The 15,312-nt window shown below is 40.6% G+C and overlaps 1 protein-coding gene across 4 annotated transcripts in view; it reads left to right on the top strand.

The window, feature by feature from the left end:
* Positions 1-15,312, top strand: part of ptprub (protein tyrosine phosphatase receptor type Ub) — a 195,632-nt gene that overhangs the window by 47,533 nt on the left and 132,787 nt on the right. For all 4 annotated transcript variants that reach the window (XM_085291249.1, XM_085291248.1, XM_085291247.1 and 1 more), the window contains exon 2: positions 7,429-7,560. In XM_085291249.1, coding sequence (XP_085147375.1) covers positions 7,429-7,560 — 132 coding nt within the window. The remainder of the gene's footprint in view (positions 1-7,428; positions 7,561-15,312) is intronic.

Genomic DNA, 15,312 nt, shown 5'->3' with positions numbered 1-15,312 from the left:
ATCTTATTTGATGAAATTGTGTGTTAAAGTGGTGTTTTTACACCTGCAGCAATAGAGTTTCTTGCTGAGGATTGTAGCAGAAGATCAATGTCACGCTCATATATGCCAGTAAAATGTAAGTTTACCGTTGATACCTTTCAAGCTGTCTTAGCTTCACATAAAAAGTAAAATCAGGGGGGAGAAACTTTTCCCGCCTCTGTCCAAAGGTAACATTTCTTCTAAATCATTCTCACAACAGCTGTTAATGCAGCACACTCTATAATGTCGCATTTCTTCCTTGAATCTTCATTTTTCAGATGGATCTCAGGTTAAACTGAATCAGGATTCCTGTTTTCTTTCCAGTTTTTAGATTAAGTTACGCTAACTGGCTGAATGATGGAGCCATGTATGTACTGGAACATAACAACAACAAATATCTTCTCATCTACATCAATAAAGTAGCTAAGAAAATATCATCGACACATTCAACAAACAGAGCAACACACACCCAGTGATGGGACCTCCTTGTAGATGTTACCGACTCAACCTTGCGTGTTTATGGGGAAAAAACGTTCACATCTGAGCTGTGGTGGAAAATTATGATACGTGGGAGCCAGTAAAGGTCTAAAGTGACTGAGTGCTGCAGTATATAACTCTCTATATTGAAGCCAAGATAAATAGAGGTGAAAAGACCCTGAAAGATCCTTTATGGGCAGAAACATCCTCTCAATCACTGATTGTCCAATTAAGACTAAATAACACCACTTTACAAATAGTGCTGCTCAGTGCAAAACTACCACGAAAAACTCTGCTGGCAATAATCCATTTGTGAGCTACACAAGTCATTTATAGACTTGCTAAAGTGGACAGAGAGCACATTATGACACATAATGTGTATATTCCTTTATGATTGCTCCATTTACTTTTCCACTTATTTAATAGTGCATGCAGGTATGGGTGATATGATGATATACTGTGCAAATCTCAAATTTCACCTTCAGATATTTGGCTGTTTGCTGCACATCAGTGATGAAGCCTGTATCATAGCATTGCAGTCGCCTCATTTTATCCATAAACACAGTCTATTGTTTTCTGAAAGAAAATATGCTATTTATTAGCATTTCTTTCACTTCCTAGCATAGTTATATTTTATAATCTTTTGCAAGTCTGAGCCACAGGTAGGACTCTGCGGTTCAGACCTGGTCAGGGGTCTTATGACATGGATTAAAGGATTAAAAATGTTAAGGATTTCTGTGCCGCCTTTGAGCTGTTGTCAAGAGTCCCAGAATTTTTGTCATGTGGCTATATACCCAACCGAATGACATTACTTGAGCTAATTTACCCCAATGTTCTCCCATACAGATTTTTACTGCCTCTGTGAGTGGTCGATATGGCAATTTGGTACTCAAACAAGTGCTGCTAATTTACAATCTGTACAAACACTGCCCTTTTGGAATCTGCAGTTTTTATTCTGCTCACTCTCTGTACGGAATCTCGGAAGGAGCGAAAAGATTAGCTGCAGTGTTTCAGATCAAAGGATTACTTTCTTGTTTCAAAAGTGTGTCATTCTTCTTCTTTGAAATATTAGAAAAGAGAGGGCGTACACTTTAAGATTTCACTTTGATGGCTGTCCACTGATCGTTTAACGGTCTTGAAATACCAACAACAGTTTAACTCTTAGGTATTCTGTGGCTCAGGAAGGACTCTCTTCTGCTTGTGTTTCTGATTATGATTTATTCAAGTGAAAAGTTTGTCAGAGTAGCGGTACCTTTAAAGAAGCTTAGGCCAGCGATGTTATGCCTAAAACGTATGCAAATAAAGGGATAAGCAGAGATTCTGACAATATTCACCGTGCACAGCGACACTCTAATTAGATAGCAAGGCGGGGGATTATACAAGTAAACAGAGGGCGAGATACCAAATCTAATATGAAGAGCTACATGTGACACTAACTGCTGATATGAGCAGAGAGAGACTCATAGACATGATTTACTGCTCACATAAAGCTGGGGAAGATTTTTTACGTATCAGCCCGAATGCTGTGCCAAATTGGAGAGTCTTGCAAACCAGTTTTCACCTTCTTTTATGTCCGTATGAAATGATGGAGGACACACTACATACGTCTTCTGACAGAACCCGGCTCCTCACTTCCTCGGTGTAAATCTGAAGCTAGTTCTGTTTTCTGTCAAGTCAGAGAGGTTATGTATTGATTTATTTGTGGCTTAATCTGTGGAGATCAAGCGTAAACTACAGTAAATACTGAGATTAGTGTTAAACAAAGAGATGAAACCAAAAAGTGACACAAATCGTTTTCACTTTAGTCTATAAATCACCACCCGATTGGTCAGACCCTCCCATCAGTTCACAGCTGTGCTGTATGTAGAGAACCACAGAGTGATGATTTAGCACCACTGAGCAGTTCCACTATGTTTTCTACTGGTATTAAATCCTGAAAACTAGTTCATCACAGCTGACATTTGTTCTACAAATGATATACCTAAAATATAGCATGCACTTGCTAGTATTAGGTTGAACCCCATATGTCTTCAAAACTGTCTTAACTCTTTATGATGGAAACATTCCTTAGAGGTTTTAGTCCACATTGATGCAGTTGCAGCAGATTTGTCAGCTGCACGTTTGCGATGTGCATCTCCTGTTCTGCTGCAACCCAAAGGTGCTCTATTGGATTGAGATCTGGTGACTGTGTAAGCGATTTGAATACAATGGGTGCTCAACTCATTGTCGTATTCAAGAAACCAGTTTGCGATGTTGTGTCCTCTGTGACATGGTGTGTTCAGATAATGGGTACTGTGGTCATAAAGGGATGGACATGTTCAGCAACAATCCATAAGTTGGCCGTGGTATTTAAATGATATGTAGTTGGTACTAACTGGTCTAAAGTGTGCTAAGAAAATATCCTCCACACCATTATCGTCACAACCAGCCTGAGCTAATGATAGAAAGTATTATGGATGCCAATTTTTCAAGTTTTCTGTTGGGGTGAATTGTAGCCTCTGTTTCCTTTTTTGAGCTTTCTTTCTTGTTCTGACCACTCTGTGCATTCGAGAGACGATTGCGCTTGGAAAATCCCCATTTGCATGCTTGGTTTGAACTTCAACAGGTCATCTTGAACATGTCTGAATGCCTAAACACACTGAGTTGATGCTGTGTGACAGGCTGATTAGATATTTGCCTTAACAAGCAGTTGACTGGTGTTGGCTGGTCAGATTTCAAAAAAGTAAAACATTTGATTTGATTTGGCAAGTAAATAAATAATTATTATGAATTTAAATATGCATTTAAAATTTACATTATTGGGATTACGATAAAAAACATGGAAGATTCATAAGAAAATCTTTTAGAAAAAGCCTTATTGCTGGTTCTGCAAGCTGCAAATGCTGAGAGAAGAAGGGGCTGACAGCAGATCAGCCACTTCCTTTGTAATAAAAATGGAAAGCCTCAACACTGAGACTGGACGTTGTCGTCTATCTTGATTTATTCTATTCATTTGTGTCATTCCTAGAAAGTGTTTATCCAAGAAGTAGTAACATCTCATTTTATGTTGCCAAATACATACATCAGCCAACAACAGGATGAACAGTGGCTCAAGCTCTTAAATGAGTCTTTTTTCTCAGCCACCAAACCTTGGCGGTGTCTAGCTATGCACTGGTCAGTGCACTAAATTATGCTGTAATTATTCAGGTAAAAAATGGCCACTGACACCCCGCACATCCATCGGTCCTCCAGAAGGAGCAGCGGAGGGAGAGTGCTTGTCATGATAGATGAGCTGGATCTCTCCCAGTGTGCTCTAAAGGAGATGACATTCCCGGGTAGCTCTGGCCTCAGATCTTGGCTTCCTTCTCCGAGACTTTTGTAGGGAGGAGTCTGTGTGCTTCATTTACTGAAGCAGCGGGGAATAATATAGTGCCAGCGTTTGGATGTGTCAGGTCCCATATCTCTGGCTGTTCTATTAGAAATAGACCCCAGTGCGGGACAATTAACCCCTGGCCTCAGCAGCAGATCTGTGCAGTAACAGCCCAGCATGGGGCAATAAATCAAACCCAGAGGGTGATGCACACACTCCCACCTCTCCTGGTTGGCTGCTACCGTCACCCAATGGACCAAGCTTACATGATTGTAAATGTGCTCCTGTGCTATCATACAATCAGTGAAGGCTGTAGCGATATTGTAATAGGCTGGCCGTAGGCAAGGACACCTTAAGTGTTTGTTTGTGCCGCAGTTCAATAAATTGGACTGGTGGTAACCTTTGAAACAAGACAGCAGCAACACACAATTTTATAAATCAGAAGGCTGGATGGTACTTTAAGCAGGTTAGCATGTCCGTCAAAGCATCTATTTGTCTCAATATGCCACTATATGGCTGCTAGTGTGGCTTTATATGGTTAATGTTGTTTTTGTCTGTTTTCAAGTGTAGTTTGGGACATTTGTTTTGCCTTTGTGAGGTGCTTGCCACATGACAGGAAGAAAGAGAAGAGGATTGAGTTGCTAAATTAGTCAGCGGGTTAACTTTAATTTAGTTTTAGTGCCTTAACCTGATTTTTGTTTTTAAATCAGATATTCCCTTATCTAAGCCAGGAAACGGGAAATCTGTTCATTTCCATTCTATTTATTTATTTTTGCAAAAATAGTTCAGGAATCAGAATGGTCCTATATACTCTGAAGTCTGTTAGAATAGGCTATTTTTTACGCTGTCAACATGACATCTATCTTATCCCAAGTGTCATAGGGCAGGAGGCGGACAGGTCGCAGACAGGTTGCAGACTGACAGGTCGTCAGTCTGCAACCATTTGCACTCACAGTCATATTGTTGGGTGGCAATTTAGAATCATCAACTAACCTAACCCACTAAGTGCATACCGGACCACATACAAACTGCACACAGAAGGACTCTGGCCAGATGGTGAAGTCGAGCACAGGACCATCTTGCTGTGAGGCAATAGCCCTAACCACTGTGCCACCGTGCTGCCCTACAATACAAGGATATTATAATTTTTTTTAATGAAATTGTTATGTGCACTATGCTTAGTCTCATGTTTTCCTCTTCAGACACAGATGATCCAGTCAGCAGTTTAGCGTGCCAGAATGAAACCCCCTTCTGTGCTCTTTGCCTACTTGTGCCATTTAATTTCAGTACTTAATATGCAGTAAGCTCAAATTTAAACAGCACAACATGCTGTCAATTAAAATAATATATTATGCTGTAAAAAATATACAAAAGACTGCTTTGATGCTAAACCTTTTCTGCTTTTCATACATGTTGAAGTACCCTCTGCTCCATTTACAACAGTAGACTTTTAGAGCAAATAAGTATGTGAAAATGACTCAGATCTGTAATGTGGTCTACATCATCATGGAGCACAAGTTTTAACTCGTCAATGATGTCACGTTAGGGATGATCTTTTCACTCGGGAGAGTGGTCGTTCCTCTCTAGCAGCCCATCACAGCAGATGTACCATCACTTGCAAAGCCAACAGACCGTGAGTGTAATTTCTTTAGAGACGACCTTCACAACTGCAGGATGCCACCAACAGCAGCCTCGAGTTGTAGCTGCAGTTCGACAAGCTGCAAGAAAGAGCTGTGCATCTCACCTTTGTAAGGAACTCTGATCTATCAATTATCAGACAAGCTGTTGATACACAGCAGGAATATTTCTAGGTTTTTTGGGGCAAGTCCTGCGATGCTTTGAATCTAGTTTCTTTTTTATTTATTAAATGGTAGTTTTCACTCTGAAACAGGAGTGCTTTTAGATTTAATGAAAAGCTGGAATAGCACTGATCTGATCAACCCCCCCAAGTAGTGTCATCTCCACTGTCGTGGGATCAATGCCCTTGATGTGACAGTCAGTCAGCCTCTGATTTGATTATTTGCACTACAGCATTGAAAATCACCCACACACACCCAGAAACCACAGGATAAAATAAAAATCAGATGCTACAATATTATTTGCCCTATAACTAACTAACTATAACAACTGGAGCGGTCACAATAGTAACAGAGTTATGATTCCTCACTACAGAAAGGCTGCATGTGTTTTTCTCTGCAGCCTGTCATACTGAAGCCATTTTTCAAAATTGAGGATTAGAGAAAAAAGAGCAGCAATAAAGTTGTATATCACAGGGGTCACCTTCAGAACCTGCTTGTGGTTATTCCTGTCATTAGCGTGACTGTTTCGTGCTGTCCTGCTCCAATTAGTACTGACACAACCTCTGGTCTTATGACTGAGCAGTTCAAACTGCCCACTGTTAGAGTGTAATTCTCATGCCGATGGACTAATGTGAAATATGGCAACAGATGCAGAGAGCAACAACTGAAGCACATTATTCTGGACCCAAGGGCCATTAAAGCCATAGCTATTAAATATAATTTGAAAAAATTTGCTTTTTGGCGCATAGAATGGCAGGTTGTGAGGTATTATTATAATCACTACATTCCCCAGAGTGGCTGCTTTCTGCAAATGTTATTGCTATTTGTATATGCCTTTGTGAAAGGGCTTTAGGATGTGTAGTCTTGTTTGTCAATGCTTTATGGGAGGGGTATTTCGCCTCAGATTCAGGGGTAATCATTGCTTTTGCCAGGCTTTGTTTCTTTTTGTGCGAGTTTGAGGTAATTATCGCTCACATGGCTCGGGCTGATTGTTGGTTTGGTTGGAGAGAATTTATTCATATTAGAACAAGTTGGTGTGCTTGAAATGCACACTGAGAACGACATGGGGTTGAGCCTGCATTAAAATGTGACTGGTGGTCACATTGTTGATTTCTGACAGCAGTTTGTCTGCAAATTGCTACAACAGTGTTGTTTGATCACTTTATTGAATTTTAGCACAAATAACGTAGCATTCACAGTGAAACATCTTTGTAATTGTTATGGGTGAAAAAACGACTCTAGGAGAGACACAAGTTGCAATCCCTGTTACAGTTATTGTACCAATTTGTTACACCTAAGTTATTACTTGAAACCAGGGCTGTGTCGTTGGCATTGGCATCAACACTGAGCTGAGGCTATTTATTTGGCCAGAAAGCGTCGAGAGGTGGTGAGTGTGGCTTTGATGCACATCTAGTTGTGGCTGGCAGCTAAGATTGGAAGATGTAGGAGGAAGACATTGTGAAGCTGTGTTTGTTTTTCCCAGTTTCCATAAAAGGAAGAAGTCCTGGGGGGAATTTAAAAAACAGGTCACATTAAGTTGTGACTCATAAAATTACCATGACACTAAAGCTGAAACAATAACCGCTGCATTCTCTAGTTATGGCTTCTTAAACAAATATCTAGTTTATTGTTTTCTTATTCATCTTCAACACTAAATAGGCTGTTGATTTCAATGAAAGTAGAAAATTATGTATTAACCTGTGTGGAGTTTTAACCTTTGAGGTGAATCTGTCTTGATGTACTTTGTTTCTGTCACTGAGTTGACGTTTTCCTCTCACCTTTTAGCTGCTGGCTGCACGTTCGAAGAGGATTCAGACCCTAATCTGTGTGACTTCACCCAAGGAGAGGAGGATGACTTTGACTGGCTGTTGTTTAGGACACAGAGTTCACCTTCTGCCAACTCTGACCTGCTGAAGGGTGAGTACTCTGTGCTCATGGTTCCCTGTCCTCTTTACTTTGTAGTTTTTTTAGACACTGAAACACGGCACACGAGCGTGCATGGGACACAGGCGCCCTGTTTTCATGTCTGGGAAATACATAGACTTGTTTGTATTAATGTGGCTGGCATTATCGGCCTTTAAAAATGTCCTGTGTCCGTTATGCATCAAATTTAATGAAGCCCTCACCCTGGTTTTATCTGCTTCCTGCTAACCCCAAGGATAATTTTATGTTAACCAGCCTCACAGGACTAATGGAAACCAGCATTTCCCTGCCATCATCTTCTCCACTGGTGGTTGCCAGAGGGTGATGGCATGCATAGTTTATAAGGCGCTCCTCCATCTCTGCATTAACAAATACCTACAGGGATCTGACAAAGAGAAGATTGCTGTTTCAGCTTCTCAGCATAAAATACCAGTGGCTGCAGTGCTCTCTCCGGTAAACTACTTCTACTGGGGGAAAACTTGGAATATGATTAAGAAATTGACCTCCCTCGGGTTTAACCAATCAATCAGTGTATGATATGGTAATGAGAATGCAACAAATCCATGACACAGACGTACATTTAAGTGTTCCTTTTACAAGAGGATGGGGAGAGCACTTGCACACTAAATAGGAGGAACCGTTTCTTTAAGCCTCAAAGAAAGCACTGGTATGATTTGTTGGTAGAACAGAGCTAATTCGGTAGACATAAAGACGGGGCAGCTAAGAGGAACAGATGGAGAGATGACAAGATAGGATACAATCAGATACATCATCTAAAAAGAAATAAATGCAGGCTTCAGGGAACATTCTGTCCGTTTGGAAACTATCAACTCAAGTAGCCTTTGAAAACGGTCAAAAACACCCTGCAGGGGTAATTTAAAAGCCGGGTACTTGTGGTTTTGATTTAAAGCATTAAAATCACTTCTTGTCCGCAGGTGGTTATCCAAATACACTTCTGAACTCGATAAATCTCACATTTAATCCCAAATCACTCTTCATTCAGCCACACATCATCAGCATTCGAGTGAGAATCTGCCTGCAGCCGCCATCCAGTTCACAGCAGGCAATGAGATTATTAATTCTTTTCCCTTCGGGTTTAATTAAAACTTACTGCCATGGCATTTACAACAATCCAGAGCCATCAGTGGAACAGACCTGCACAGGTGGAATGAGGCAGGTAGCGTAATCTGCACACGACGGCTGTGAGCGTCAGTCCACTATCGATCCGTCGACCAGGAGACAAATTCTGTCTCATTTCTTAGACGCTCATCCTTCAGCCCTGCACAAGAACCCGTGTATTATTCATGTTCCTCTCCTAAATGTTGTCACTGTATATTGACAGCAGCGTTTCTTCATTGTGTTATAACTTGACATTTTCTCTGCCGTGTTATTTAAGGCGGATAATCTTACCGCAGATACAGGCACAGGAAGTTTTTGTCTTTTTCTCCTCCTCTCTGACTTAATCCCCTTGTGTTGACTTCTAACCATGTATCACATTGGGCAGCTAAGGTGGGGGGAATAACAAGAGTTTATGAGATAAGGCTATTTACATTGGACCAGTATTAACTTTGCGGGGCTGAGAAATTGGTGTCGAGGGAAGATTAGTAAACACAGCTGAGATAGCAGCAGCTTGTGGCTCCCAGGAGAAATTAGAGACTACTGCTCCCATGAAAGACAAAATAGTCTTACAAAACAAAAAGAAAAAGGAAGAAAGAGCGCAGTGAGGTCTTAATAAGACTGGTCCTTTTTTTTTTTTTTTATCACATCTTACTTTATTTGGAATTAGAGTTGAGATTTCTGGCTGATTTTTGATAATCTTTCGTTCTTTTGCTTTTGTTTAAATGAACAAGTGAGGCGTGCAGGATGATAACCTTGTACGAGAAGAATGTGTTTGCATGTCAAGTGTACCTCATTTTCTGAAAGCCAGATTCATTAAGCTTGAAAAGTTATGGGGCTGCTGCAATATTCATTATACTGTATCAGGGTCGCCTTAAGCGAAAATCCATTAAATGGGGTTAAAAACAGCTAATGGTGATGTATCTAGCTTTCCTTGTTCACCTTGTTGGTGGAAGTGAAGTGAGTGATTGCCAGCTCCCTCGGTCCACATGCCAAAGTGTCCTTGGATGAGAAAATTGTGTGAAGCAGGCAAAGTAGAGCAAAAAGTATGGGGCACCTCGTAGGCCATTACAAAGCTCTAACAAGTACAGGGTCATTTTTGGAAAGAAGGGTGAAAAACTGAATGCAGACCCTGGATTCCTCACTCAGAATGTGAATACTTAAGAGTTCCTTTGTTTAAGGAATGTGCCAGTGGTGACTAAGAGGCTTCAAGAAAAAAACAACAGAAAGGGTGGATAATTGATCCTTGTGGCTGCATTTAAAAAAATAAAATACCTCAGCTGGTTAACACCTTGAATAACACGCCATTTCTTAGCATTTCATTTGTAAGACTCTGCTCCAAATCAGCATTTTCTGATCACTGTTATCAAAACCTGCTACTACAGTCAAAATACAGCGTGACAGGGATGTCAGAGTTTCAGGTGTGTAATGCAAAAGCGAAGAGCCTCATGTCTTTCATGACATCCATGTAAACGTGGCGTTTTTCTGTAGCCTCAAAGTAATATCACCGATATTTTGAGGAATATTACGATAAAGATATTTCTGATAGTGTAGAAAAAGAAACAAGATCTGTGATTGCAACTTATAGACGGCAGCATTTATTAGTGCAGATAAAATTAATTTCCATCTTTCTTTTCCAACTGTTTGCTGTCATTATGTGAACCTATTAAAACTAAGTGGCAGCAGGAGGAGGATTATAGCGACGTAGCATAAGTTAACTGTCAATGCAAAAGAAGCTTACGTAGTGTTTTGAATGGAAATCATGAAAGTCAAACTACAACACAGCTGCTTTAGTCTAACGGTAACTAAAGTAAGTGAAATATGTAAAGTTTAGGAGCTGCACAATGTTGTTGCATAATAAAACTGAAATAAAAAAATGTTTCCTGCCTATGATGGTGGGTTCAGCTTTTTAATCAGCTGCTTAAAGCTACTTTCCATCCACTGTTTGCTCTTCCTGTCATACAAAGTGTAACAGGCAAATGCTCCAGTGATGCTGGTGGAGTCGTTTGTTTCCATTTGCATTACGCATCACCAGCTGCTAGCATCTCCTCCTTACATGCCTTTATAGCAGACTCAACGGTCCTTTTGTGCCTCAAGGTTTGTTGAAACAGGTTTGTTGTTTCCACCGTTAGTGAGAACACTTTTCTAACTAGCTGCTCTCACTCTCAGACATGTCTGGGCTTGTCTCGTCATTGTGTGTTAGAGAAAGGAATTGTATCGGTGATATTTCAGTAGGACACTTTATATCATGTAAAAATGTATACAGATATTAGGGCAGCCCCACCCACCCCCAAGTCAAGTGCGAGGCATACTGTAAGGGCTGAAATGTTTCCCACAAACTTTCCTCCTCGCTTTCTGCCTCAGCAGCCGTACAGGCCAGCCAGTGTCTCTTGGATGTGCAGTTTTTGGGACAGTTTTCAGCTGAGTCACGCAGAAAAACTTTGACAGTACTAAAACAAAGTGTTGAATATGCTGCCGCTTTAGTCTCACCATCCTTTGCATGTTAATCCCTCACGCTCCTCTCATCTTTTTTGTAAATGTTTTCTTTCCAGCAGCACACATCCACTGAAGATCCTGTTTCTGTCTAAATCCGTCTCCGTGTTTCTGCTACACTGCAAAAAGCTACGGAGTCAATTTATTGACTGTGTACCTTATTTTATTAGCTAGTAGTGCAGAAGTCTTGGACATAAATGCCCGAGAGACCTTTAATAGACTTTATAGTTCGATTGGACCTCGGGTCAAAGAAAGGTTGAGACTTGTATGAACTATGGCTTTAAGTATTGTTGTAGAGTTAGTCTGGTCAGCTGGTACTTACTGCAGCAGTGTACACAATGTAATGACCTGAACAGAGCTAATTCATACAGTGAAATGTGCATCCACCTGTATTTCCAGCCTGATTTCCTCTATTGGGCAGCCATTCTGGTCTTTATCCGTCTCCTCTCACCTCTGTTTGGCCTCAGCTCCACACTACAGATCAGCTCCACATTATGGTGCGTGTCATTGAGAATGATCTGAGATCCTTCTGCATGTGTGAAAAGATGAGGCAGAGTGAGCCAGAAATCAGAACTTTCCAGCCATCCTTACTGGTTCTACCTCAGGCGTATTTTGCCTTGCTGTAGGTGGAGAAAAGTCTTCCATAGCGATCATGCAGATACTATTTGACTGTTTTAGGAGAAAGCAAGTGTAAAAAATACACAGCTGCTTTCTATTCATGTTCTTTTTTATCTTCTGATTAATCAGTTCAGTTTAAAACCAGCGACTCATTACTGGTTTTACTGCATTAGGTGTAGCTGACTTTAAACTGATAGCCGTCTGATCCCTGGAGGAGACACAAATCCCTCTGGGGTTGCATCATGAAGGGAATCCGGTATTCAAAATCTGCTAAATCAAACATGCGGAGCTACCCGCTGTGGTGATTACCCCATGTGAATACGGCAGCAGCCGAAAGTAACTTTTTATTTGAAGACAGTCATTTTGTTCAAAAACTGCATTTTTTGGTGTTGCATAACTGATCAGTTACGGTGATGGGACACTGTTTGTTCAAGATGTCATTACAGCGATGAAGTGCATGCTGGGGGTAAAATCTAAAGTCGTCACGCTAACACTTGTTTAATATCGTTAAAGTACGTTTCTTAATCCGAACAATGTGTGGGAGACATTTCATGGTTACTGATTATTATTCATGTTTGTGTAATCTTCATGCATTTTATGTTATGCTCTGTGTGCTCGAGTCAAGCTCACTTCAGCCTTGTGTGTTGTTGTGAGAAGAAGAAGAATGGACCCAGATGTTCTTCTGGAGTGGGTAATGTTTTGGCTTGGAGTGCTGGATCAGCACTAACTATCTGGGCTGTTTTGGTAAACCAGTGTTCTAGTAAGATTATTTCCCACTGACTACATGCTGTTAGAAGGCCCAGGGGGCTCTGAAGGCAAGAGGGTTAGCTGCTGTATCCTGTTTCGCCTCTGCTGGGAGAGGAGAGGGGAGACAGAAACTGTGCAGTAGGAGCTTTAATTTCATTCTGACTCTTTTGTCTTTGGAGACGTGCGGTTGTGCGCATACTAAAGCCTGCAGATGCGTTTCTGCAAATCCTACAGTTTTCGTGCCTCACCTTAAACGAGTAGTTTAATGCCTGAGCCTAAACAAACCGTGAGTGAAAATGAACATAAACAGTGAGTGAATGTGAAACGTAAAGGTGTCCCAGAGGTAATTCAGACTCCAATAATCCTGCGCGAGAGTCGGGAGAATTTTGTGTCCGCAGCTCGTTTATGTCACTTTTGATATCTCAAATGTCAATAGCTGATGGATTTGTTTGTTTGCAAAGCTAGACCTCGCCCTTCCTCTTTGAAAAGAGAACAATTTCCTTCTGATGTGTTGCAGTGTGTTTTTGTTTTGGGGAGAAAAATAGTTGAGGACGGACCTGAAAGGGTGAGCAAAAATATGAAGGCCAAAGTCACAGCTGAGTAAATCTTAATAAAAAAAAAAAAAAAATGTCGCGCAATAGCCGAAGTGACTTATCAGCTTTACAGAGAAGGCTCGCCTACAAGGCTAAAACTGTGTCATGATGAATGAAATCAGAGATGAGATAAAGTAGTCTGCTGTTTGTTTTCTGGGATGGTGATGCATCTTTTGTTCTTGAAGGGTTTGGGGGGGAACCTTTTAACATTGCACAGCCATATTTATCATTTGGCTTGGGTTACAGAGGACAGCATTTCATTTTAAAGGAGACGAGTCCGGTCTTCTGGTAGACTCTGCGTGTTTCACTCCAGCCAAACGTTCCACCAGCTGATTTTACTAATTAACACACCTTCAATCAGAGAGGCAGGAAATAATTAGTGAAATCAACTGTGGTATTTGCTAGAAAACCTTCCGCGGCTTGGAAGGGGAGCTACTGGCTCACTGGAATAATTGCTTAAGACTCATTACCTCAAGGCAAAGGACATCATACTCACTGATGTATAATATAAATGTCTGAAAGCCCAGTGTCCTTTTAAAGCATCTCAAAAATGCTGTAACTACACAGAAGCTTTTAAAATATAGCCGATTAATTGAATTGCTATTCAGGGAAGCGAGCAGCTGCTCCCTTTATGCCTCCTCAACAAGGTAAGGGCGATTCATTAATGTGAATGATAGAGACACATTTGGGAAACGCAGACATTTTGCCAATCACTGAAGCCTGCAGTCCAGCTGAAGTATACTCTGTGACCAGTCTTTTTTTTAATTCTTTGTTTTTCACTCACCCACACAGGTACCCAGATGATAGGAAGGCATGATAATTCAGCCCCCTTTGGCTGGTTTCTGTCTAATTAGTGTCACTTTAGAGGGGTAGCTAGAGGGCTTTTATGTGCAAGGTTGCAGTTTAAATAATATAATTGGAGGTGTAGCTAAATACACTTTCTAGGTGAACCACCTTAACTCATGTGAGATAAAATAACCGGCCACTTGAAGAGTGTATTAGTACAGCTTTTGAAAATGGCTATGTGGGTGTCAGCTGCAGTAACTTTTGTGTTTGACACACTTGAGTAGTTAGATATTTTTTCCTACTCTTTTAACAATGTAATGTAGTCACATTTATTTTTTTAGTCTTATGGACCACTCATGGCGCTTTAGACTACAAGTAATTTTTTTTTTTTACTGCATTCATATAACAATTTATTCTTTGCACTTCATCTATCTCACATCCATGAAGACTGTGGAATCCAGTCTTTAAGTGATAACGTGACGAAACCTGCTTCCGGGTCCAAACTACTTTGTGTTTATTAAGGCTGTTGTGTTTTTAACCTGTTTTAATGTTTTGTATCTTGCTCTATTAAATCTGAACATGTCCCTAAAACAGTCAGTGATCACTGCCGGCCTCTCTTGGTTTTTATCATCACTATTCATTTTAAAGCTCAGTTTTTAAAACCTTACGATGGTAACTACAGCCCAGCCCATGAAGCGGTATCTTAATTACTAACCTGTGGATAGATTATCTCGGTTGTTCTACTCACTAAAGTTTGGTCCGTTTATAGCATCCTGCCATGCAATTACATTTGTCCCTAACCATTGGGAACCCTCATGTGAACTTTTATCGATTGGAAAAAAGTTAGCTTTCATCCTCCAGCTTCACTGTGCTAATGTGTTCATATTATGCTAACCTTAGCTGTGTAGCTGGCCACCACGTAGCACATCATTATATACCAGCTAGCCTAACTTCAGTAACCCTACAAAAGTCACAACTGTTTAGTTTTCTGTCTTAATTTATGTCTGAAGTGAAAGCAGAGCTGTACATTTGAATTTTTTCAGAAGTCTCTCAGTCAGAACATGGTATATGATGCTTAGATGGAAACTAGCGAGCTAACTTCATGCTAACTTCTAACTCCTTCAAATTTCATAAATTCTGTTTTCGTGAATGCTTGGATGTTAAACTTAATTGTTACACCTGGTAGAGCAACCACACTGATCATTTTATTAAAGATGAAAGAATTTAGACCGTTTGTAACTCTCAGTAATGCCACAGTGTTTGTTTGACTTTGGGACGTGAAACAGAGTCTGGACCCAGAAGTCAAGTCAGGTAGCACATTTAAAAGACATCAAGTGTTGGCCAAAGTGCTGAACAGAGGGATAATATAATGAAAAGAATTAAAATAGATAAG

The sequence above is a fragment of the Mchenga conophoros genome, linkage group LG11 (assembly GCF_057382185.1).
Source record: "Mchenga conophoros isolate Kocher_MC1m ecotype Shallow Benthic linkage group LG11, M_conophoros_male_GT1.1, whole genome shotgun sequence".
In the NCBI taxonomy this organism is placed as follows: domain Eukaryota; kingdom Metazoa; phylum Chordata; class Actinopteri; order Cichliformes; family Cichlidae; genus Mchenga; species Mchenga conophoros.
This window is presented reverse-complemented; position numbering and strand designations above follow the sequence as displayed.